General features: G+C 39.2%; 2 protein-coding genes across 15 annotated transcripts in view; one reads left to right on the top strand and one right to left on the bottom strand.

Moving 5' to 3' along the window:
• UTRN (utrophin) overlaps window positions 1-22,583 on the top strand; it is a gene marked incomplete at its 5' end in the record, with an annotated part of 496,387 nt that overhangs the window by 412,251 nt on the left and 61,553 nt on the right. For all 14 annotated transcript variants that reach the window (XM_079938689.1, XM_079938693.1, XM_079938692.1 and 11 more), the window contains 3 exons: window positions 9,123-9,184; window positions 10,852-10,926; window positions 20,395-20,596. In XM_079938689.1, the coding sequence (XP_079794815.1) occupies window positions 9,123-9,184; window positions 10,852-10,926; window positions 20,395-20,596 (339 nt within the window). The remainder of the gene's footprint in view (window positions 1-9,122; window positions 9,185-10,851; window positions 10,927-20,394; window positions 20,597-22,583) is intronic.
• Window positions 13,390-15,114, bottom strand: LOC307195048 (nucleophosmin-like). The gene has a single exon (XM_079938697.1). It carries the CDS (start codon window positions 14,688-14,690, stop codon window positions 13,818-13,820), a length of 873 nt encoding a protein of 290 aa, XP_079794823.1. The 5' UTR covers window positions 14,691-15,114; the 3' UTR covers window positions 13,390-13,817.

Consider the following 22,583-nt stretch of genomic DNA (forward strand, 5'->3'; position numbering starts at 1 on the left):
AGCAGAGAGGAGTGGCAGCAATGGGAAATTCAAATATCCAGCCTCACTGGAAAATCAAAGCTAACAAATGTATAGGTATAACAACAGAAAAAGAGAAATTAACATAAAGCATTTTATCTTTAAATGTTAAGGAAACTCATCCCAGAACCAAATAAATCCATAACAAAGATATTTCTAATAATGGAAGCTAGTTCTCTCTGAAAGGCTTCCTAGAGCAGCCTTCATCCCTCTCCTCTTCCTTAATCATGATGGGAGAGGGCATCTTTTTCGGTTCCAGAATTTTAAGTGGAGAAGTCTTGGGACACACTTTGAGTCTCTTTCCAGAAATGGGGCTTGTGTTTTTGGTTTTAGTGATAAATAAATAAATGAAATAGAAATATAAGAGAATGTACTGGAGAGTCTGTTTTTCCAAGAAATGGTCTGTGACTATTTTTCTTGAAAATAAATGTTTAAAACTCACTGGGCCTTGGGCTTCGCCTGGTGGCGCAGTGGTTGAGAGTCCACCTGCCAATGCAGGGGACACGGGTTCGTTCCCCGGTCCAGGAAGATCCCACATACTGTGGAGTGGCTGGGCCCGTGAGCTGTGGCCGCTGAGCCTGTGCGTCCGGAGCCTGTGCTCCTCCGCAACAGGAGAGGCCACAACAGTGAGAGGCCCGCATACTGCAAAAAAAAACCCTCACTGGGCCAACTCCGCTGATGAGGAGGTAAGAATAAAATTGCTTTATGAAAGAATGTAAGCACCTTGGGATCGCTCAACCTTCTGGAGCTGGAGGCAGCTTCAGACAAACGAGGAGCATACCTTGGCTAACTAGAAAACTAAGCAGGAGACCGCCTGCTGCGCAGCAGCCCCCAAATGGGCAACTACTAGATTATCTACCAGTGTCCTAGTTTGTTGAGGTAATTTAGGTGGAGTTGACACTGTCTTAGAAATACATTGACTAGTTCAGGACTTAAGAAGATACCATCTTTCCTGCCATTCATCCATACGTTGCTGGTGCCGGAGTTATTATAACTATGAAGTGCAGTTTTGGCTTGAAATCTTCTAGATTACTCAGTTACATTGAATTATAACAGCACCATCAGCCTTACTACACAGTGTGATTTTTAGAGTCAGGGATGCAATTAATAAAGGTCTACGATACGGTACAGGCAAGGTCACTGAGGGGTCATTAAGGGAAGGAAAAATAAAAGATATCTGTACTTGAATTTGTACTGATTAAATTTTTAAATAGTCATTACAATTAGCAACAGTACAGAAGTAATAATATGAAAATTGTGAAATAAATAGAATATCTTTTTCTGTACTGATGATTAGCTGAAATGATACAGTAGAAGATTCAATACAACTCTATAGAAAAAATTAGAATTAATTTCTCATTTAAAAATATATGTGAAAGAGATAAAGTAGTTAAATTTAAAAAAACTAAATGATATAAATTCAGCTTTGAAAACAAACTCTAAGGATACAATGATAAACTGAACTCTGGTGGGAACATAATTCTGCGGTTAACACCCGCAAGCAGGAGTGTACAGGGCTCCCCAGTGCAACAACAGACGACCTGCGGGAGTGTTGGTTGATGGTCTGATTCTCCCTAGTTTGAGGGTTTAAAGAGACAGGAGGGTAGAGTTGGGTGGGATTGGGACTCCCTCTGAGTTCTGGGTCCATGTAGAGATATTACCAGATGAGAGGCTCCCCAGCATTTATTAAGTGTTTATTCTTCCAGACAGTCTTCCAGTGCCTTCAAAACAAGTGTCACCTGAATCTCCTCTCACACCCAGGCATATCCATTTTGGTCGTTAATCCTACTACTCGACTTAAAAACAAACTCAAACAAACCTTGTCTTGTTCTATCGTTCATGCCTGGGGTATTGACACTTGTATTTTGGGGTGTGCTGTAGCCTGTGTTTCTTTATAGCCCTTTACATGATTGTATCTTTGAAATAGATACAATTTCTATTTTGTATCCTACATGTGAAATACTTTTAAGCACATTGTTAAAAAGCAAAATTCAACTGAGTAGATTTAAAGATCTCATTGGCTTTATTCAACGATCTATGAATAGGACAGAAGCTCATCTAGTAAAGAGCAAGGAGCTTCAAGGAATTGTACAAAATGGAAGGCTCTTGTAGAAACTGGGGGGCTGAGGCTGATAACAAGAAAGTTATTAGCAAAATAAAAGAAAGGACTGGTTCAGGCCAGGACATCTTCTTTTGTGGGAAAGGGAATACAATAGTCTTATTATATAGATTCCCTCACTAGTGCTGACCAGGACATTCCTGACTGATTGGTTTATTCCACTCCTGGGAGAGGCTGAAACTGCAGTGAGGTTAGGTATTAAGTCTCGGTGGGGTGTAGCACAAGTGACTCCATTTTGGGCTTATTGTTTCTTTTTAACAGCAGTTTTATAATTGAATCCAACAGATTTGGAATTATCCATTGTTTACAATTTAGTCTTCCTGATTTGTGTCTTCATTTTGATGACAAACCAATGGCATTTTCTTAAGGAAGCTGTTGTGCTTTTATGATATCCGTTGCCAAGTGGGATCATCTATCTTATTTGGATCTTGAGCAGAAGGGTTTGTTTTTTCCTTGAAGTGTTGACAGTCAAACTTTAAGTTTTCCCTTAGATTTATTCTTGTGTTTCCAAAAGTATAATCTTGGATTTTCTGCCTTTAAAAGACTAGAGAATGGTAGGAAGTGTTTGCGAGGGTTCAAGAAGTTACATAAAACCTGAGGAACATATACGTTTACGCTCACACAGCATTCTCATGTGCTACCCCTGTCCCCTCCCCAGAGGCCCCTCCACCCTAGTCACACACACAAGCACACACAAACACACAGGCACACACACAGAGAAAGAATCGATATTACTGATAGAAGTATTCCATATTCTTTGTATATTCATGCATGATGAAACCAAGATTGGGGGGATTAAAAATTCCAAAATGTTACCTCTTAGGTCTTTAAAAAGATATTACTCAGATAAATGACATCACATCAGGTTGCCAGAATGTGTTTTCTGTCTTTATGCTTTAGGCACCTGAATGCAAATTTGATTACTTGGGAGCCCTGCTTGATTCCTATATATAACTTGTATAAGTATATGTAAAGAGGGTGTTCGAAGAGCCTACATTTCGCCTGTGTCAACTTCATTCCGGAGATTCTGTTTTTTACACAGCACCTCTCAGCTTCTAGTATACTGTGTAACTTACTTGTGAAGTTTATTGTCTCTTCCTTATTCCCCCCGACTTGTGAGGAGAGGTCTAGCGAGCTGAAGACAGAAAAGCAGGCATTCCACTTGACAACATGGAGTTTACTGATAATTTTGACAGGACCAGTTTGGGTGGAGGAATGAGGTTAGAAATCAAATAGAAGTGGGTTGAGTCCTAAATGGGACATGAGGATGTGGACTCTTCATTTGAGAATTTTGTCTGCAAAGAAGAGAAAAGGGGTGCTAGCTAGCAGGAAATATAGATGCAAGATAGGGGGTATGTTGTTGTCGGGGGGTGGGGAGAGAGAGAGAGAGAGAGATATTAAGGATGGCAGACCCTTCAACATTTACATTCTGAGACTAGTCTTATTGAGACTAGTGGATTAACTGCACAAGAGTTGTTTAGAAATCTTTGGGAAGAACCTTTCATAGGAGAGGGGATCACTCCTCATTTTAAAAAGGGGGAAAAAAGACAATCTGGCAGATGGAGGGAAGTTTATTGATTTAGTGGTGGGAAGATGAAGGAATTCTAGTCTGATGGTTTTTAGTTTTTACAATGAAGTGTGAGATCCAGTTAAATGATACTTAGGCCGGGAAACGTACTTAGGTTTGGGGAAAGAAATGGCTGTAGTAGATTGTTGTTTTGGTCTCTAGAGGCACATTTATTAGGGAATGTAGTTCATTTGCCAGCACTTGGACATTTGAGGTTTGAAGTCAAATACTTAAAGTAGAATCAGTCTGTCTGTTGAGTGATTTTCTCCAGCTGTATTCATGCACAGCTGCTCCCGTCCAGAGAAGGCAAGTAATTGAGCTGATCCATGCTTGGGTTTTGCCATGAGTGAGAGAAGCAAGAGAGATGAGGTTGTTTGTAATGATTATAATGATGGACCTCAGACTCAAATTTAGACAGATTGATGAGAAATATTTTAAAACCCCAATCGTGCAAGTACACTTCCATATTAAGAACTCAGGCTTTAAATCAGACCATCTGTGTTCAGATTCCATTTCCACTGTTTACTAACTGTGACCTTGAGCAGGTTGTCTAAGTGTGTCCTAGTTTCCTTCATTTGTAAAGTGGGGATAATATTGGCACCAAACTCAGAATTATTGTTTGGATTTGAGGTTACACATGGAAAGAGTTTAGAAGAGTACCTGGTGCAAATTGAACACTCAAATAATAGACTATTACTGTAATTAATGTTATACATCCTCACCTGGTGTGTTCTCTTTCACTATGTACAGCAAAGAAGAAATATTTCTCTTTCTGTGATTGTCTTATCCAGAGCATTATACCTATTCTTTTTCTCACACCTGTATTTTTAATTAACTCACTCACCTACAATTTTTTTCTCTTATACACCTTTAAAATTGGAATGGAATGATAAATGGAAAACCCACAAAATCCAGTTTCAAACATAAAATTGGATCGATAAGTAACAAGTAAGTGTGTTTGGCAAAGTGTCCGTTTTTGGATAACCAGGATCCCATCTCAAAATCTTTTAATGGAAAAAATGAGACCACTCTAATGAGAACAAATGCGTTTAAAAAGTACCTTCCCCAGAGCAGTCTTTGCCCAGACATTAGTATCTTATCAACGTTACATGTAAATTGCTGTTGGTTCATTGTCTTATATACTGGGCAGTGTTGTGGCACAACATTCTTTGTGTTCTGTTCATTGGTGTACAATCTTATTTGTGTTTAACTTTCTGTGGCTTGTGAGAATACATTATGAATAATAATAGGTAGAAGCATATGCTACTTATTAACCTTACTGGTTTAATATTTCCTGAAAGTCCATACACTCTAGGGTCATGTGTTATCCCAACTGGGACACTTAAGAGTACAGGGGCACTTTGATAATCATATGTGACAGCAGGTATAAACCAGAACTGTCCTAGGTGTTGAAGGATAATTTTAAAAATTAGGTAATGGAGATCTAATGCACAGCACAGTGATTTATAGACACCAGTGCTGTATGATAAACTTCAAAGTTGCTAAGAGACTAGACCTTAAATGTTCTTACCACAAAAAAGGAAATGATGATTATGTGATGTGACAGAGGTGTTAGCTAATGCTGCAGTAGTGATCGTATTGCAATATACAAATATATCAAACCAACATGTTGTACGCCTTAAACTTACACAATGTTATATGCCAATTGTATCTCAATTAAAAATAAAATTAATTTTAATAAAATTTAAAGTAGGTAAAATCTTGACTTGTACAAATATAAAAAGAGCATGTGTCAAAGATTTCATTCAACTCACTAATTAATAAGGGTATGGGTAAGAAGTTGTAACAGGTTCCGAGGAGAATACTAAGTACGAGTCTTCACAGTCAAGTTAGGGATGCTAAAATGAATTAAGGATGGATGCAAAGCTGACAAATTGGTCAGTATCCATCAGGACAATAATCAGTTGCATTTGAGTGGACACAATTTGCATTTTTGGTGGACAAAATACCATTTGCATTACTATCAGTTTTCTTCATTTTGCAGAGTTTAAAATAGCCCAAAGATAATCTCAGCTACACAGGTGTATCACTCACTAATTTCTGGCCCACATCAAAGGCGTCACCATTTTTCCCCACGCAAGCAAAACTGGTCTGGCTGGGCACCCTAGTTAGTTATATGTTACATATTCTCTCTGTTGTTTGCCTCATATGATTTGGACTTAACTCCTAATTGAAGCTTGGTTAGATTTTTAATTTTTCGTTTTATTCTTGGACAGATTCCTGTGTCTGTTCCCTCTTACAAAGAGGATCTTTAGGAACAAAATTGCAACTTTACTTTATAGCTTATCAAGCTGTACAGTATTAAGTTCTACCCCTCTTTGAGTATATTTGAGATTGGCCAGAACCTAAGCTGTTGTTATTTTGGGGGAAATGCTTCTTTTATTCTGTTTTGGTCGCCTCCTCTGGGAGGAGTGGAAGCATTTTGGCAGGATGAGCTGACCGATCTGCAGCTGTTCAAATACTTTGAGCCTTTGGCTTGAGTGTGGATTTTGCTTTAAAACCCTCCCCGCAACTTACAAAAGAGAAAGAATGAAAGAAAGAAAATCCAACTGCCAACTGCATCTACTACTTTTTTTTTCTTTTTAACTGCTGTTTGGTAAGCTGCAGTTGTACTTTCGTAACGAGAGGCTGTGTTTATTTTCAGCGTTGGCAGTTCTGCCTAATGAATCAACTGGTATTGAATTCACAAAGGGAGGTGCCGTTTCCCTCCTTCCATCTGTTTGCCAAATGTGTGTGTTCCCTCAGCTCCTAGTGGTGGTTTCAGTAAAAAGAGCCATTAGCAAGAGGGTGTTCTCAGTGGATTCTCAGTCCTCTGTCTGACTGCTTCGTGGTGTTTGTCCCTTGTGGTACCATAGAGGTTGTTTGCCAAAGCACAACACTTGCGATTCTAGAGAAAGTGTACTTATATTTGTTGTTTCAGTATAAAGTTGGCTCTGCGTTACTCATAGTTTTAGTTCGGTTCTTGAGCCTTGGTTTGGTCCTCGAGCCTGGTTTGGTCCTTCACGATGGGATGTCCATCTCTGAGCAGTAGTGTTGCTATGGGGATTGAAATTACTCCAGAGAAGAGACAAGAGATCAAGTGAATACTGGTAGGCTCTCTTAAAACTGGGAGCCTGTGATGAATTTCTTTCGATTATACTGTATTTTCAGCAAATCCTTCTTTAATTCTTCTTTTTCTTCTTTAATTCTTATTAATAGTAGGGAGGAGGTTGTTTTATTAGCAAAATTTGGAGATGTCTTTTCTATTTTTATTTTGTACTTCCATTCATGTATTAGGAGCCCTTTACATCAGTACTTCTCAAACTTGAATGTGCATATGAATCACTTGAGATTTTGATGAGATGAAGATTCTGGTTCCATACAGTTAGGGGTCTGAGATTCTGCATTTCTGTCAAGCTTTGGGCTACACTATGAACAGTAAAAATAACAGGGCACACAGCTTTGGTGCTTTCTCTGTGGTCTTTGGAGCAATTTAGATATTTAGTCAAAGGGTAGAATGATGATTTGGTTGGTGTTTGGTAGCAAAATATTTGGAAATATTTGCCTTCCCATTGGTGTCAGGAACCCGGTAGAGGAATCAGACAACTTTCCAACTCTGCAGAGGCAGACCTTCACATTGACCGTATGTTATTTTGTTTGAGATTTTGGAATTTCCAGGACATTTTACATACCTAATTTCAAATCTAAACTTGAAGTATTTTTCAAAGCAAATTATGAGTTGTTTGGGGGTTCTGTTACCTGTGTACAATAACATCGATTATGTTCTTTTCGCAGTTACATGCCCCACTTCTTGATATATTGCATAGGTTTTAAACATTAATTTCCCTGAAATTTGATTGTATGAATATTTTAATATCACTGTCTCTTGTGTACTGTGCAATTTCACTTAGCTTACTAAACAGTTTTATAAAAACTGAGTGTCATCCAAGAAGTCTTTGGAGTACTATTAAATGTTATTACTCTATTCTGACCTAGATAATGGACAGTAAACTATTTTTAACTAAGGCCACTGACCCACTGAAGAGCTGTTCACACACACACACACACACACACACACACAAAGAAGGAACCTAACGTAAGCACTACATTCATCTGTATTATTACCCTTACCTTATTCCCCAAAACTTCTAATTAGTTTTGGAATTTACAGAAAAAGAGAAAGTATAAAATCTTGCTTCTAAAGTGAGGAATAAGGATCATGAAGAAAACTGTTCCAATACCTATAAAGAATACTGGTTAACCAGGGGAGTCTGAGAGCTGAGAGAGGAGTGTGAAGTTAAAATGACAAAAGAGAAACACATATGTAAGGGGAGTGGAGAATCCAGATACTCACGAAGAGCATATCAGGGAGGAGAAACAATTTTTTTTCTCTACCCTCTTAGGTTCAATTTCTGGTGACCTCTAAATTAAACTGACAAAAGGCAAATTAGCAAGAGAAAAGAGTTTATTTATGGATGCAGTCTGCATACAGTGATGAGTAACTCAAAAAGGAGGTTGGAATTTGGGGCTTATATATTCAATGTAGTAGGGGAAAGGCATTGGGGAGAAAAGGCTCCTAAGAGAAGAACCAGTAGGTTTCTTTAGGAAAGATATGTGTTTCTTTAGGAGAACAAACATGAGATAAGAAAGTTTGTGATAATGTTTGTTTGTGCAGGTGCTAGTGGTTTTTTGTCTTCTTCATAGCCCTGAAACTCTCCTGAGGGGATTTTTACGGTAGCCTCATTTCCAAGAAGATGCTACTTTTAAGTCAGATAAAGGAAGCTCTGACAAGGCTTCTTTCTGCATTTGTTGACTCACTTAAGATAAGCTTTGTACCAGCTCTAGGTTTCTGAGTGAGTCCCCACAGGGCACATTTACACTGAAGAGAGAAGGACTCAAGGTTAAAGAGGGGGAAGACTCAGTAGATTGTGAGGTGGAGACGTTATTCACAGTTAAACTATTTCTCTGTTCTTTAGAAATCTGATTAGGACTTCTAAAGTTTAGCAAGTCTTCAGAGCACTTCTGCTCTCAGAGGATTTATTCTGAATGAGAATCTGTATCTACCGAACTTGAGTAGAATTATTCTGGAGCCTACGCTGATCTGGCTACATCAAGGCTGAGGCGCCAGGGTCCATGACAGTCACATTTTATATCTAGGTTTTAATCTTTAGTTGTAATGCTTTTTGAAATAGATAAAGCAAATTATTTCATGCATAGTTTCATGATATAATTGCTCAAATAAAAATCTGTTTTATATATTAAGTAATAACTGGGCATCAGGTTTCTGAGTGATCCATCGGGGGATAGTTTTGCATGTATTCTTAAAAATTTGAATAAAAATCCTATTTGCATATTTTCTGTGTGACAGTTATTATTTTATACATTCTTTTATTTAAATATATTACTATTTTTTTCCAGTCATCAAACACAGACAACCTCTTGGGATCATCCTAAAATGACTGAACTCTTTCAATCTCTTGGTGAGTGTTATTTTAGTTAATAGTAATGAATTAACCTAAACAACTGAGAGTTGTATATTCTTAAATGGACACTAGTCACCATCTTTCCTTACATGGCATGTTATGTTTAAAGGATCATGTCATGGGCATGTGAAAGCCGTTGAATTTCTAAGGACAATGCAATAAACAGATTTTACCTTTCTTCTTAAGAGAATGCAGGGTTTGAAATGGTGTGAGCCAAAGAAGGTTGATTTTAAAAGGAGTGTAATTTGTTTTACGTCTCTCATATTGAGTCATCTTAAACTTCAGCTTTGAGTGAAAACAAAAACAATTAGAGTACAGCAGCCTCTAATCCAGTGCTTTAAATTTGCTTTTCACTCACTTTTTATTTAGTAAATATTATTAAATTAGCTTGCCTAGTTTCATTTTGTCTAAGTTGTCATTAAAAGCTAAATTCATTTTAATATAAAAATGCATGAAAACACGTGAGATGAGAATTATGACCTTGTAGATTTCTAGTGGAATGTGACTTTGAACTGATTATTTAGCTGCTTCTTTTAGGTCATTCCAGTGGCTTTGAAAGAGTTTTCTTTTGGGGAGAGCTAAGGTGCTGCTGGAGAGGGAGAGTGGCACCCCAAAGCTCTCATGCCCACTCCCATTTCAGCAAGGAGGGGGCACTCCTTTTTATCTCTTTAAATATCAGGCTTCTGTGTGAGCTTCTGTTTGGGTAGGTGAGGACAGCTGCAAAGGTTGATCAAGCAAGAGAAAAGCCACTGGATTGTTTAGTTGGTAAAACGAAGAGGCCAATGTTGATGATTTCTGAGTTTTCTTCTAACTCTTCTAGGCTCTCATACGGATACTCTGTCTTTAAGGGACAGAGAAAGAAATTCCAGTGTCTTCTCTTTCTCAACTTGATGCTAAATCTTTAAGATTTTTTAAAAATTAGGATAAAATTGACCTATAACAATATATTAGTTTCAGGTGTACAACGTAATTATTCGATATTTGTATATATGTGAAATGATCACCACAGTTAAGTCTAATTAACATCCATCATCAAACATAGTTACATAGTTTTTTTTCTTGTGATGAGAACTTTTAAGATCTACTCTTTTAGCAACTTTTATATATACAATACAATATTATTAACTGGAGTTAATCTATTGTTTCTAAAGATTTGAGTATTGATTATAGTATAATTTTAACCAGATTGATAAAAGGGCAGAGGAAGCAAATCGATCAGGACAGAAGGAGCATAGAAATAAGACTAGCTTTGTGAGCAGTGAGATGGACAGCCTAGTTGACAGAAAACTGATTGTCCTTGGGGAAGATGCCCTGCAGGAGGATCCCTCTTAGCAGTAGAGAAGGCAGGGCCCTCGGCCTACAGTGGGATGTATTTATTAGGCCATGGAAAGTCAACAGGCTGTGTTTCCTTTTCCTCATTTCCCTCCATTTCCTTTTTGAAAATGCTTTCTTGAAATCTGTGTAGCACTGCTTTGGAAAGTATCTCACCATGGTGCTCATGAACATTTAATTATTTTCTTAAATGTTGTAGATTTTAGGAATAGACCTTTTCATGTGAACAGACATAATACTTTTCCATCACTGAAGTAAACAAATATATTCTTGCCATTCAGTGTAAGTTAAATCATAAGCATGTTTTGAATGTGTTCTGTTTCCCATTTCAGCTGACCTGAATAATGTACGTTTCTCTGCCTACCGTACAGCCATCAAAATCCGAAGACTACAAAAAGCACTATGTTGTGAGTTTATCCTGCCGAAGTTAATCACTCTGTTATTTGGATTGCCTTTCTTGTTTTGTTTTGTTTTGTTTTAAGACCAAGATAAATGAAGAGGGTGATGTGTGTGTGGAGTTAATCTGCTTTTCAGTGTACCTCGCTCAAGGACTTGGCTGTGTTTCTGCGAATGCTTCATTATTCGCACCAGCAGCATGCGTGCAGTAGTAAAACCAATGAGCAGATGCCATTCTCAGTTGGAGAACGAAATTAACCAAAATACAGGAGTCACATGAAAAGCTTTTTCAAAAATTATGCTGCCGCCCAATTTAAAAGGATTAAATCAAGGAATCAAAGTAGTAGATCATTGCCTTTTTAGTACTTTGGATTCATTTGCAAGTGTAGGATTCCAAACAGTTTGATTCAGTGCAATCATATAATTAAAGGAACATTGAAAAATGGCATTCCTGACCCAAATTTGAACTGGTACCTAGAATATTAGATAAAGGGCTCTGTGTTCATTTAAACATGTCTTGAGACATTTAATGTTATCAACATGAACTTTAACCTGTAGAGAGTATGTTCAGAGTGGTAGTCTGTGATAGTTTTACTAAAGGATTATTCCTTTCCCCATAACCTAAATTTAAGTATATATATGAATGCTTGTGATAGAGTATAGATTTCAGCTGTCTGGATTCTATCTGTGCTTGCAGTTTTAATGATTGAGTCTACTCAAAGAACATTTAGGCTTTGTCAGGTAGTTAATATGGAAAGTAACATTTGCCTATACGTTTACAACAGCATCATTTGAATAATTCCAAATAGTCCTGTTTGCTGCCTCTTGTTAACAGTTGTTGTACGTCTAGGCTCTTCAGTGAAGCTTTGCAGAATACCCTTAGAAAAATGATATATTAAGGTTAAAAACCTGCTCTGTAAGTCAGTAGAAATTAGAAATACATTTTAAGCTGGTTACATGAGGAGAGCTGAGGAAAGAGAAGCGTAGAATCATTCCGAGAAGATATAGTAACGCAAAGCTTTAGAATAAGAGAAACAAGCTACGTGTGGAAGAGCTGTCTGAAGGGCTGAAAAACACCTCCAGATGAGGCGATGGATGAGAGGCTGAGGTGGCGTGGAAGCCCGTAATCCTTGGAGCCCCAGAAATCATTGGCAGGTTGTAGTGGTCACAGCAAGTATGGCGGAATGACCAGTCTCAAAATACAAAGCCAGCACACTCTGGCTCGTGATCTGTACGTTGAGCCGTAAGGGAATAGGAAGTGAATTTGGGGCACTCAGAAGGGATTTCAGTGAGCTCAGTCGGGCCAGGGTGACAGCAGTTTTGAAAGAGGCTCAGCTGCATGTCCAGAATCTAGCTGACAGACCTGGAAGGGCTTCTCAGGCCTGATGAGCTAAAAATGAGGACAAATGACTCAGCCGCAAAATCTCCATTGATGGGAGACTGCTTTGTATCACTGTGAACATGGGCCCAGTTTTTAGTAATACTTCTGGGCAGATAAACATATTAACGCATTTGCTGTTTTCTTCTGTGGGTTCTTCTGAGTCCTAAAGAAAAAACTCCATCCTTCAGCTCATCCCTCCAAACCAGAGAGGAGCAGAAGAGAGATGCCTCCCACCTCTAAAGTAAACGACATTTAGTAACGCACACTTAGAAACATGCTGGGTTGTGTTCGATTGTAAACGTTCGAGGTGATGTCCTTAGGGCCACCTGGCTGCCACTTGCCCCGCTGCCTCCTGACCCCAGTGCTCTCCTAGTGGGGCCTTGGCACCACTGACCCAGCTACCTGTTTATGATTAATCTGCTTCTTCCTCTCCCATCCTTTCTGTTTACTCGAAATGCCCTGACCCTTCTTCCTCTGCAATCGTCTGTAACCCCTTAGTCCTCCCAAATTCTGTTAAAAATTTACTTCTTTTGGAAACATTTACAAGCTAATCCCACCTGCCTCCAGTTTTTCCAGAACTTTATGATGGCCTGTAACGACTTTTTCTCCCATCAGCACCTCTTGCGTGGCTTTGTGTGACAGATAATGTGAGGAAAATTGCCCCATCTGTGTCGACACCTGCTTTAGGTCAACGGTTGCCTCTCATTTCACGTGACTCTCCACCCAGCACAGTGTCCTAACAAAGAGGGCACACTGTTGTTGCTGTCATTGTTCATTCATTAATCGGGCTCCAAGACTGTGCAAGAGATAAAACAATATAAACAGACTCGGTTCCCACACTCAAGGAGCGTAAATCTGGAGATAGCACGTTACACGTGGACACAACCCCCCTGCTTACAACAGATCCTGCTGCCCTCAGCACAGAACGGCCTTTGCCTTGGCCGGTCTCTCCATTCGCCTCATTCACCGCGGCCCACGGCGGGCTCTCACAGTTCTAGTGGACATTGAAATGGTGACCTCTGTATTTTGTTCCTCTTGCCTGAAGAGCTCCTGTCTTAGCTCTTTGTGGCTGGTGCGTTCTTTTCCTTTTTAGGTCCTAGTTTAACTCACCCGTCTCTAATGAGTCTTTCTTGGCTACTCTACTCCAAACTAGGTCACTCCTGATTTTCCATGTCATAGGTTCCGTTCTTTTCTTTTTTTTTTTACTGTATTAAAATACTGAGTTTATTTCACATGTATATTTTTGTCTCCCCACCATTTCCATTTGTCTGACCACCACTACTACTATGTCCTATCATAACATTCCATACATACTTAAAACCAAGCAAAGGGTGGAGTTCCATCTTTAAAAACTAAACAGGCATTTTGGACAACACATTCTTGGCAATGGAACCTGGACAACATTTATCAGACACGGTAGGGAAAGTTCTCACTCTGCATTATAAAAAGGACAGCCAGATATCAACTGTTACAGAAATGAAATAAGACGGAAAATTTTAACAAACTGTTTAAACTATTTTCTTAAAGAGACTTCCTCCACTGCCAGAGATCTTGAATAGCCTCCTGGTCAGTCATCCGGAAACAATTCTTCACATAATTGATGAATTTGGCTTCCACTTTGGGAAGGGAACCACCTTTTTCTATACTTGCTTGCATTTTTGCTTTAATGTCTTCTACAGAGCTAGGTCCTTTTGGTGTTTTAGGAGTTTTTTCCTGTTTTTTGAAGGATTCTTGACCTTTTGATCTTGGTGTTGATGGTTTTGAGTCTTTTCCATTCTGGTTTGATTTTTGTGCATTTTTGGCTGGAGTATCTCGTACAGATTTCTTTACTGGAGCTTTTTCTTCAGCTTCCTCATCATCAAAGTCATCATCATCATCATCATCGTCGTCATCATCATCATCTTCATCTTCATCAGCAGCAAGTTTTACTTTTTTCTGTGGAACCTTGCTACCACTTCCAGGGGCAGAACGCTTTCCAGATATACTTAGGAGCTTCACATCCTCCTCCTCTTCATCTTCTGACTCTGCATCTTCCTCCACAGCTACTAAGTGCTGTCCGCTAATATGCACAGGCCCTGAACCACACTTCAACCGTAAGACCACAGGTGGTGTTATTTCAAAGCCCCCAAGGGAAACCGTTGGCTGCACAGACATTTTCAAAGTTGCCAGTGTTACTTTAATTGGACTGCCTTCATAATTCATTGCCTCTGCTTCGACAATGTGCAATTCATCCTTTGCACCAGCCCCTAAACTGACCGTTCTTAAAGATAACTGGTGCTCATTTTCATCATTATCCACCTTAAAGTGATAATCTTTGTCGGCCTTTAGTTCACAACCGAAAAGATAGTTCTGGGGCCTCAGGGGGCTCATGTCCATGTCCATCGAATCTTCCATGGGTTGGTGGCACGCACTTCGGTGGGAGAGAAAGTGGACGGAGATAAAAGACTACCGTTCGAAGGAACAGTCACGCAGGATGGAATCAGACCAGGGCCCGTTCTTTTCTTATGTGGCACTTGTCATAATATGTGATATTCTATGTATTTACTTACTTACCGTCTGTCTCTCCAAATGAACTAATCTTTTATGTGAGGGGTGAGTCTGCTTTCTTCTCCACTTCAGGCCTCATACAATCTCTGGCACAGAGCAGTCTCCTAGGACACAAGTGAATGATTTTTTTTTTTTATAAATTTATTGATTCATTTATTTATTTTTTGGCTGCGTTGGGTCTCGTTGCTACGCGCGGGCTCTTTCTAGTTGCAGCAAGTGGGGGCTACTCTTTGTTGCAGTGCACGGGCTTCTCATTACGGTGGCTTCTCTTTGTTGTGGAGCACGGGCTCTAGGTGCACGGGCTTCAGTAGTTGTGGCACGCAGGCTCAGTAGTTGTGGCTCGCGGCCTTTAGAGCACAGGCTCAATAGTTGTGGCTCACGGGCTTAGTTGCCCTGCAGCATGTGGGATCCTTCTGGACCAGGGATCAAACCCATGTCCCCTGCATTGGCAGGCGGATTCTTAACCACTGCGCCACCAGGGAAGTCCCCATGGGTGAATGCTTTGAGTTTGAAAATTATCGGAGTACTCCAGGAAATATGTATAGGATTTATAGCAGCACTTATTAATAGTAACATTTGTTTCATTTTGGCATATTCATAAATATGATATACAGCAGCAAAAATAAACTAGTAATCAGCATCAACATGGTTGAATCTTAGAATTATAAAGTTGCGTGAAAAAAATCAAGTAGCAGAAGAAATTTGTACAGTTTGATTCCATTTATTTATATAGTTCAAAACCAGGCAGAACTAAGTGCTCTGTTATTTAGGGACACATATATACTTTCAGAAATTTAAAGTGAAATACAATGATTAGTGGTTCTCCCTGTGATTGTGAGGGGATGTAATTAAGGAGATTTTTCCAACGAGCTTCCAACATACAGTGATAGCCTATTTCTATAGCTGTGTAATGAATTAATGGGAGCCTGTTCTATTATTTTTGTTTAGACCACACATACGTATTATACATATTCTTTTGTGTTTTGATTTAAAAACTTTATGTGCTAGGCAGCAACAGAGAAGCCAAAGGGAAATACTGACAGAGATTCCCTTCATTGTGAAGAGTAAGGCAAAGCTTCCTTGAGTAGGAAGTATGTCAGCCAGGATCTAAAAGCCACACAGGATTTAGGCACAGGATTTAGGCACATGGCTGTAATCAAGGGTAAGAAGGAAGGGAGTTATATTCATAAGAATCAAAGGCTTGGATGGAGTTCAGGGAACATCATGTAATAATGGAGTCTAAATGGAGTAGCTTATGAGCTAGTTTGTCCAGTATTCTGAAATGTCCTTAAAATCAGTTTAGGTCCAGTTTCAAGGTCATTTTTAACGAAATCTTCTCTGACTCCCTTAGTTTCTTGTTCCTCAAGCTCTCACAATGTTGTGTTTAATGTTTGGGTATTTTCTTTACAGATTGGGGTGCTATAGAACAGTTTTCTGTTTTGTGTAAGTTAGGACATAGGGCCAGTCATGGATGTAATGCGTTAGACAATATCTAAGATCAAAGGACCAAGGGAAGAGAGGACAAGTAGAGTTCAGGTGAAAGGTGATGGAGGCTGAGCATAGGAGGGGAGATGAGGGCATGGATTTGTAAGGAGGAAGGAGAGCTAATAATTGGGAGGATTTGGTACTTGATAGATTGCAGAGTGTGCAAGAAGGAGAGTGGTAGGATATCTTGGGATTTGCAGACTAATGGTCTGTGTAGTAACAGCATTACTGGATTTCTGCATAACAAAAAGGCAAGACCTTTATTTGTACATATTAAGGTGGAGATTCCTGGAAGACGATACTATAGCTCTGGTTGGGAACAAAGCAGCGGGAATGTGGATCAGGTATTCAAGCAGGAGATCAGGATAAGAAAACAGAACCTGGAGTCATCCAGAGAGAAGTAATAACTGTAGTAATGAAAGTGAATGAGAGCATCAGGTTTATAGAGGGAAAGGGCAGACATGAGACCTTGAGTGCCACTGACATTTCTGAGCTGTCCGGGGAAGAGGAGATAGGAAAGGTGCTAAGAAGGGACAGTCAAACAGAGAGGAGGAGAGTCATAGAAGCCCAAGGTCGGATGCTAAACAGTGTGTGTTTTTGCAGAACAGGAGAATGAAGATCCAATTCCATTCAACCCCCTTTGCCTCATTGTGGGCTTAAAGAAAAGCCTGAAAGTTGGTAGAAAGTGATTCTGCTATTTGTTTCATTTGCTGCATGACTGAGCTGTCATTTGTCTCCCTTTGAAAAGAGATAATCATAATTTTCTGTGACTTAAATGTAGTCAGTCTTTAAAGGTACCTAAATGTGACACACTTCAGGGAGATGTATTCCTGGCTTAAGCACGAAGGCAAAGTGTCAGAGTAAATCACTAAAAATTGAAGACATAATAGTCTGTGGGATGTGGCAAATTACTGTCACAGCTACAAAGTGTATCACAAAGGAGGCTTTTCCAGAAGAAATACAAGGACAGCCTGATTCAGGAAGTGGTCTTTTTGGAATTTGGTCTTTTGTCACCTTTAGGCCATGTAGGGATGTAATAGCAGTGCTGTGTTGCTGGCATAATTAGTGTTGAAATTCAGAAAACTTAGAGCATTTTGGCAGTATTTGAATATGTTTCTTTATACCTGTGAGGAATTATAGCTCTGTGGCCACTGTCATTTATTAAGCACTTCTATTTGACAAGTACTGTGAAGAATGAATTTGAATTTTACTCCTGCCCTCTGGAAGTTTATAATTGAAAATAGTGTACAGTGCCAAGAAATGAGGTAAAAATGACAATGAAAATTCCAGATGGTTCTTTTTTTTTTTTTTCTGACACCATCTCGAACTTATGTGAAGCGTACACAGGTTACTTTTGTAATTAGCTGAAATTTTACCAGTGATGTATTTGACATCTAGAGGAAACAGACTGATCTTTTGTCCAGACGTGTGTGTTCTATATTTGTGTCTTTCTCTCTTTTAAAAAAAATGACCTCTCTGTTGAGTTGTTTTAAAAATAATTTTAATCTGCATAATTTTAAAGCAGTTCTTTTCCATTGTAGATAATTTGGGGAAAAAAATCATTCTATGGTATTTAAGCAGCTAGAGTAGACACATTTCATAAATGTCTTTAAAAAATTCAAAATTAGGGCTTCCCTGGTGGCGCAGTGGTTAAGAATCTGCCTGCCAATGCAAGGGACACAGGTTCAAGCCCTGATCCGGGAATATCCCACATGCCACGGAGCAACTAAGCCCGTGCACCACAACTACTGAGCCTGCGCTCTAGAGCCCGCGAGCCACAACTACTGAGCCTGTGTGCCACAACTACTGAAGTGCACACGACTAGAGCCCATGCTCCTCAACAAGAGAAGCCACTGCAATGAGAAGCCCGCGCACTGCAACTAGAGAAAGCCCACACACAACAAAGACCCAATGCAGCCAAAAATAAATAAATAAATTTATTTAAAAAAAAAATTCAAAATTAGTGGTTATTCAATGGTTAAAAATAGAAAAATACAAAGGAAACTGTTTGTTCATTTTACTTAACTGTCAAAATATGTCATGGGGGCTTCCCTGGTGGCGCAGTAGTTGAGAGTCCGCCTGCCGATGCAGGGGACACGGGTTCGTGCCCCGGTCCGGGAAGATCCCACATGCCGCGGAGCGGCTGGGCCCGTGAGCCATGGCCACTGAGCCTGCGCGTCCGGAGCCTGTGCTCCGCAACGGGAGAGGCCACAGCACTGAGAGGCCCGCGTACCGCCAAAAAAAAAAAAAAAAAAAAAATATGTCATGGTTTTGAGGGAACATTTGTGTATCATGCAAAGAGAAAGTAGTTGTTTATATATAAAAAAGTGTTTTCCCAAGTTTATTTTTTTAACGTTAAAAAGTTAAGTATGAAGATGGGGAAGAATTTTATAAAGCAGTAATTTCCATGAGCAGACCTAAAGTTCATGTGGTTCTGTAATGTTCCAGACCTACATGTTCAGATTTAGAAGAGTCATCTCCACACTCAGTAAATGTATAGATACATGGCAGTTTGATAATCTAGTATGTTTTCCTGTTTTCAGTTAGCTAATGAATGACTCAAAGTTGATTGAAGGGAAAGATTATCTAATGTTCTTCTCTTTGTCTAAACTCTTCCTCCTGGCCTTGGAGGGCGCCCCCTAGGCCAACATGGCCTGCCCCCTGAGCTCGGTGCGTCTGTCTCACGGTAGCTATGTGCCACCCATGTGTGACCACACACCATCCACACTGCCATCATCGGTTCCCAGAGCTGCCCAGACTTCCTTGAATTCTTGTCTTTTTTCGAGCAGTTCTCTCTTCCTGGAATTCTTTCCTTGCTTTATATGGATCTCTTGTATCTTAGCTTTTTTTTTTTTTTTTTTTTTTTTTTGCGGTACGCGGGCCTCTCACTGCTGTGGCCTCTCCCGTTGCAGAGCACAGGCTCTGGACGCGCAGGCTCAGCGACCATGGCTCATGGGCCCAGCCGCTCCGCGGCATGTGGGATCTTCCCAGACCGGGGCACGAACCCGTGTCCCCTGCATCGGCAGGTGGACTCTCAACCACTGCGCCACCAGGGAAGCCCTATCTTAGCTATTTTTTAAGGTCCATTTCAAATCCCACCTTTCCAGGGAGCTTTTTCTAGGCTGCTTCCACTCCCCTAGTGGTAATAGCTCTCATAGAAACTTACATCTTCTTCTTTTAGGGCATTTCCACCCCTTTTAGTGAAGTTATCAGTATGCTTATCCTCCTTCTCAGACTGGCCATCTTCGAGAGCAGGGCTCCCCTTTATCCTTATGTGCCCACCCTACATAGTCTAGCACCAGCCATGCCCATTGTAGAGGTTCTGTCCATGAAGGGCAAGGAATGGGAGCAAATACACGAACAGCCATGGATGGGTGGACCTGTACTGTGAACCTCCTCTAATCCTACCTAGCTACAAGTTGCCTATGTGCCAAAGGATCATGGGAAGCAACCCAGGTTAGAGCCAGATTTTGAGGGCCTTACAGATCAGGCTTGATTCAGTAGGTGGCGGAGAACTATTATTTTTCTCCAAACCTGTTTTATTAACAGAATATCTTCAGTGAACTTTGTATCTCATGATGTGCATGTGGAGAAACTGTTTAAGAATGATGAGTTACACAGTGATATAAAGGATGAATGAGAGGTGAGCTGGCTGTTCTCAAAAGTGAGGAGAAAGAGCAGTGTCGTATTTTAGCTGTTCTACCGTTAGGATTAGACTTAGAGATTTATGCTTTCCTACATTTAAAAGTACAAAGAAGCTGAAGAGAGGAAAGCCACAAAAATAAAGGTGGAAAAATTTACATTCCAAAGAGTGAAAAGCGAGGTCATATTGAAAAGTGGCAGAGTTTAGATTCAAAAGCATAAACATAAGAGATGTGGATAAAAGAAGAGTTTAGAGATGTAAGAATGGAAATGCTGTTTATTTCTTTAAAAATTGAAATTAACTAAAAAGGATAGATTCTTAAATTGAAGAATCAAGCTAAAAACTCAAGACTGGCAGTGGTTTTGTTTCAGTGTTGTTCTATAATGTAATGACTGTGCATATTCCTTTTTCTCACCTGATTAGTGGATCTCTTAGAGTTGAATACAACAAATGAAGTTTTCAAACAGCACAAGCTGAACCAAAACGATCAGCTTCTTAGTGTTCCAGATGTCATCAACTGTCTGACAACAATTTATGATGGCCTTGAACAAATGCATAAAAATCTGGTCAACGTTCCTCTCTGTGTGGATATGTGTCTCAACTGGCTACTCAATGTATATGATACGTAAGTGCATTTTTTCCCATTAAAATACAGTCATTGGGTGAGATATGTTGATAGTGCAAAATGTCTACATTTTTTAAGTGAATTTTTAAGAAAATACTTTCTTTCAAAGTCCTTTTCCCAGTGGAAATATTTATGTTAACTGTTGAAAAGGAACAACTTTCCAAAAATTGAGCTCTTAACCAACAATAGAACAAAAAAGAATGTCCATCTATGATTTTTAAGATTTTGCTTCAATTTATAAAGGCTGTCAAATTTGTAGTCTTTTTAGTCACCATGCTAGGGGAAACCTAATGGAAAGAAGTCCGATTTCCTTCCTCCATAATGTTTTATAGTATTTCTTTTTTCAAAAGACAAAATTTTGTAGTCATTGTTATGAATTTTAAAATTTGTTGGCTCATAATAATCCACTCTGCATTTCTTGTATGACAGCTTAAGAGCAATTTGGCAATTAAAAGGATTTAATTTCTCTTTTGGTATTAGCTTTTTTTATTGCAGTGGTGGTTATGTGTATATATGGTGTTTTAAATAATTTATACTGTAGGACACTCCAATATCTGTAATTTAATTAGATGCTCACTGTTACATAAAGAGCACTCCCAGCTTTCAGCATAACTCATTTGCCATTAATTTGGCTTTTTGAAATGTGACAATGCGTTTGTAAAATAATCAATTCTAGAAAGACCTGCTGTGGGCTGATATTTCTGAAACATTAAGAATTATTCATTCTTCTGGTAGGGGGTTAAAGTATGCAAAGATGAAATAAGAAAATTAGAACTCTAAATTTTATTTTCTGTTAATTAGCTGTATGAAAATTTGTGCTTATCAGTTTTTTATTTGATTTAAAGAGAAAGAAGATAGATGATAGTTCATAAATGCACGTATGGTTTAGCAGCTGATTGATTCTGTATAAGAAGTAAATGATAGATGCAAGAACTTTCAAGAGCTTTCAGTTAATTAAAATTCAATTTATTCTTTTGATTAGAAAAATCTTTTATCTTTCAATACTGACAAATATCATAACAATGTCTTTTTTAAAAATAATCAAATAGCCATTGTGTGCTTGAGGCTCTTAATAAACTCACTGAAGAACAGATAGCATGGATTTCTGTTACCATGATGAATGTGGGCTTTACTACCTCCCTGTGGGATATCTTTCAGTACATTTCATTTTAATGCAAATTTTTATACTCCTAGGGTAAAATATGACTGTTAACATTAATTCACTGTTAAGTTGATCTTCAATTTTTTAAACCTCTAAGAGACATTTTCTATAGTAAATTCACTAAAATAACTAGTCAATTAGGTGTTTTAACTACAAAGCCTATAACTTAATTTTATGTCCCAGGAAGAATGCTCAAGTCATGGGATACTTAGTTAAGGACTTCATTAAGCTCTATGGAGTATGGTAGAGCCAGAGGTGTGTATTTTGAGACGTGTTTTAGGGAAGAACTGGAGAAGATGTTAAATCACCCTGCTTCGGCATTATCTGTGGCTCTAACACTCTACTTGGGCTGCCTTAACAAAGTATCACAGACTAGTTGGCTTAAACAACAGAAATTTATTTCTCATAGTCCTGGAGACTGGAAGTCCAAAGTCAAGATGTCAGCAGGGTTGGTTTCTTCTGAGGCCTCTCTCCTTGGCTTATAGATGACTGTCCTCTCCCTGTGTTCCCACATGGTCTTTCTTCTGTGTGTGTCTGTGTCCTAATGTTCTATAAGAACACCAGTCATATTGGATTAGTCGCCACCCTCATGACTTCATTTCAACTTAATTACCTATTTAAAGACTTTCTCCACATATAGTTGCATCCTGAGGTACTGGGAGTTAGGACTTCAACACATGAATTTTAGGTGGATGTAACTCAGCCCATAACGCATATATATGCTGTTTTCACTGGACAGCCCAAAGGGAATAGTGCCACTTAGTTGGGAAGGAAGCAGTATGTGAAACATCGTAAGTCATATTCTAGGGAGTTAAATGTTGGCAT

This window comes from Stenella coeruleoalba (assembly GCF_951394435.1).
Source record: "Stenella coeruleoalba genome assembly, chromosome: 12".
NCBI lineage: Eukaryota > Metazoa > Chordata > Mammalia > Artiodactyla > Delphinidae > Stenella > Stenella coeruleoalba.

Bases quoted from the DNA above. Each gene is read 5' to 3' on its own strand.
- LOC307195048 (XM_079938697.1), bottom strand. From the start codon at position 14,690: ATGGAAGATTCGATGGACATGGACATGAGCCCCCTGAGGCCCCAGAAC.